The following is a 2059-nucleotide window of genomic DNA, read 5'->3' on the forward strand; positions in this document are numbered from 1 at the left end:
GAGCTTTAGATGGAACTTTAATGCCTGTATTTTTTATTTTGTGCAGTTCCTTAAATCTTAAATATTTACATTAAATCAATTTATGTTGGTGAAATAACCTTATTAGTATGTTATGGGAATGTTTGACAAAGGTTGCTTAATTAATAATATGTAAACAACAAAGGCTGTCTGTTTTTTATTGTAGTCTGGCTTTGAGGGAGCTTTACGCTGTCTTAAAGCTTTCACCTTTCACCTGAAGAGCAATAAGCAGAGTTCAAAAAGAACATTTGCTTTTTTTCTCTTAACCCCTGGATTTTGTCGACCGCAGGATTTCATTTCTCTCGAGGTAAGTGTATTTAAAAGTTCTTTTTGTGATTGTATGGCTGTCTTTCTTTGATTGTGCCCATTAGTATTAGCTTTGGCTGTCCTAGCTACTGTTTAAGGTGCAATGAACAGGATACTATTGTGTGTGATTTCTGAAATTGAATCTAAGGACATTTACATGTTGTAGATGTAAAATAAGAAAAAACTACATTTAAGAGTGATATGAGGAATAGGAAAAAAACAATAAATATATTTTTTCCCCTACTCTAGTGTTTTATTGCCATTCCACTGTCACAGGTACAGAGCTATGAAATGATTCTCTGCATTTAACTTATCTCCTTGGGGAGGAGTGGGCTGCCATTGTGCAGTGCCCAGGGAGCAGCGTGGGGTTAAGGGTCTTGCTCAGAGGCTCAGAGTTGCAGGCTGTGGGATTGGGAATTGAACTCAGACACTCAGGATTCTAAGCTCTATAACCTAACCACTAGAGATTAATCAAGATCACTTCCATAATCATTATAATGTATAATAGAAAAATATCTCATCTGATTAAATACTAAAAATGCTCATTAATATTTTTTTGGATATTATTGGAGGTAGTAGCAATAACTGCATATGAAATGAACTTTATTTGTCTTTTACTCCATTTTCAGATCATGCAGATCGTGTCTGAGTTCTCATACAGACTCCTATTCATGACAAAAGTTCTCATATCCAAATTTAGTAGTGTAAAAGATGTATTTTTTATGTAAATGAAAGGTCAGCATTCAGTTCTAAAATGTCTTAACATGAACCCTTGTTAAAATGGTGCAACATTGTGATGAAAGATTGTGGGAGCCAATGGTTGTACAGTTACTCAACCCAAATGCTTTTAGTAGGGTTTCATATTTTCCAAAAATGTGCTCAAAATTATATCTAAATAATGCTTAATTAATGCAGCTGTCCCTCTTTTATCTCAGTTCTCTGCTTAAAAACAGATTTATGAACCTGTCCCCTAATGTAATGATAGCAGAGAAAATAACTTTCCAGATATCTAGAAGATCTAATTCTGTCTGTTCAATCAGAAATCAGATATGTGCTCATTTAACTTGTGACTGGGTATTGTGTTTTGTGATTTATTGCTCTAGCTGTGCACTTTTGTGGGTGATCATTTCTCATATGCGGATGAATAAACTGTTTAGTTGAAGGTTATCTTTTCTTTTTATAGTTCTTTAAAATATGCTTATTTAATGTACATTTTCAGATGCCTCGTGGCAGGTCTCATCGTAGATCTGAGGCAGCTCGTAGGCGACTTGAAGTCACCCGAACTGAGCGCATAGGGATACAGCAACCTTCTGTCGATTTCGTGCCACGTAAGTATTTTTTAATGTAGAGTTCCTATTCTGTAAATGTTGATTAACATTGTTTTAGCAAAAATACATTTTTTAATAGTTCTTATGTCTTTTAACAGTTGGTGGTACAGGAAAGAGACACAAAGTTAGGAAATGGGAAGCCAGTTTGGTGACGCCTCACCAACACAAACTGGTTATTCCTGATGGGAGCCCTGATAAGCAAGTATGTTGAATATTATAAATATATTATGAAGAAATATCTTTATATTTTTATCTGTTTTTAGTGAGTTTTTTCACATTTTAATGTTATTTATTTTCAGTTCATCCTGGTTATCGGTGCCTCCCATCTGCGGTCATTTGCAGACGGCATCGTTCGTATGCCAGGTGGTCGCTTTGTTTTCGGATTCATGTCGACTCCGGGAGCAGCA

The 2059-nt window shown here is 35.4% G+C and overlaps 1 protein-coding gene across 1 annotated transcript in view; it reads left to right on the top strand.

The window, feature by feature from the left end:
* Positions 1 to 242: 242 nt before the first annotated feature.
* LOC107104187 overlaps positions 243 to 2059 on the top strand; it is a 5921-nt gene continuing 4104 nt past the window's right edge. Inside the window, exons 1-3 of the mRNA XM_015404132.1 lie at positions 243 to 325; positions 1544 to 1652; positions 1751 to 1854. Coding sequence (XP_015259618.1) covers positions 1544 to 1652; positions 1751 to 1854 — 213 coding nt within the window. The 5' untranslated portion in view covers positions 243 to 325. The remainder of the gene's footprint in view (positions 326 to 1543; positions 1653 to 1750; positions 1855 to 2059) is intronic.

The sequence above is a fragment of the Cyprinodon variegatus genome, unplaced genomic scaffold (assembly GCF_000732505.1).
Source record: "Cyprinodon variegatus isolate N-32 unplaced genomic scaffold, C_variegatus-1.0 Scaffold1643, whole genome shotgun sequence".
NCBI lineage: Eukaryota > Metazoa > Chordata > Actinopteri > Cyprinodontiformes > Cyprinodontidae > Cyprinodon > Cyprinodon variegatus.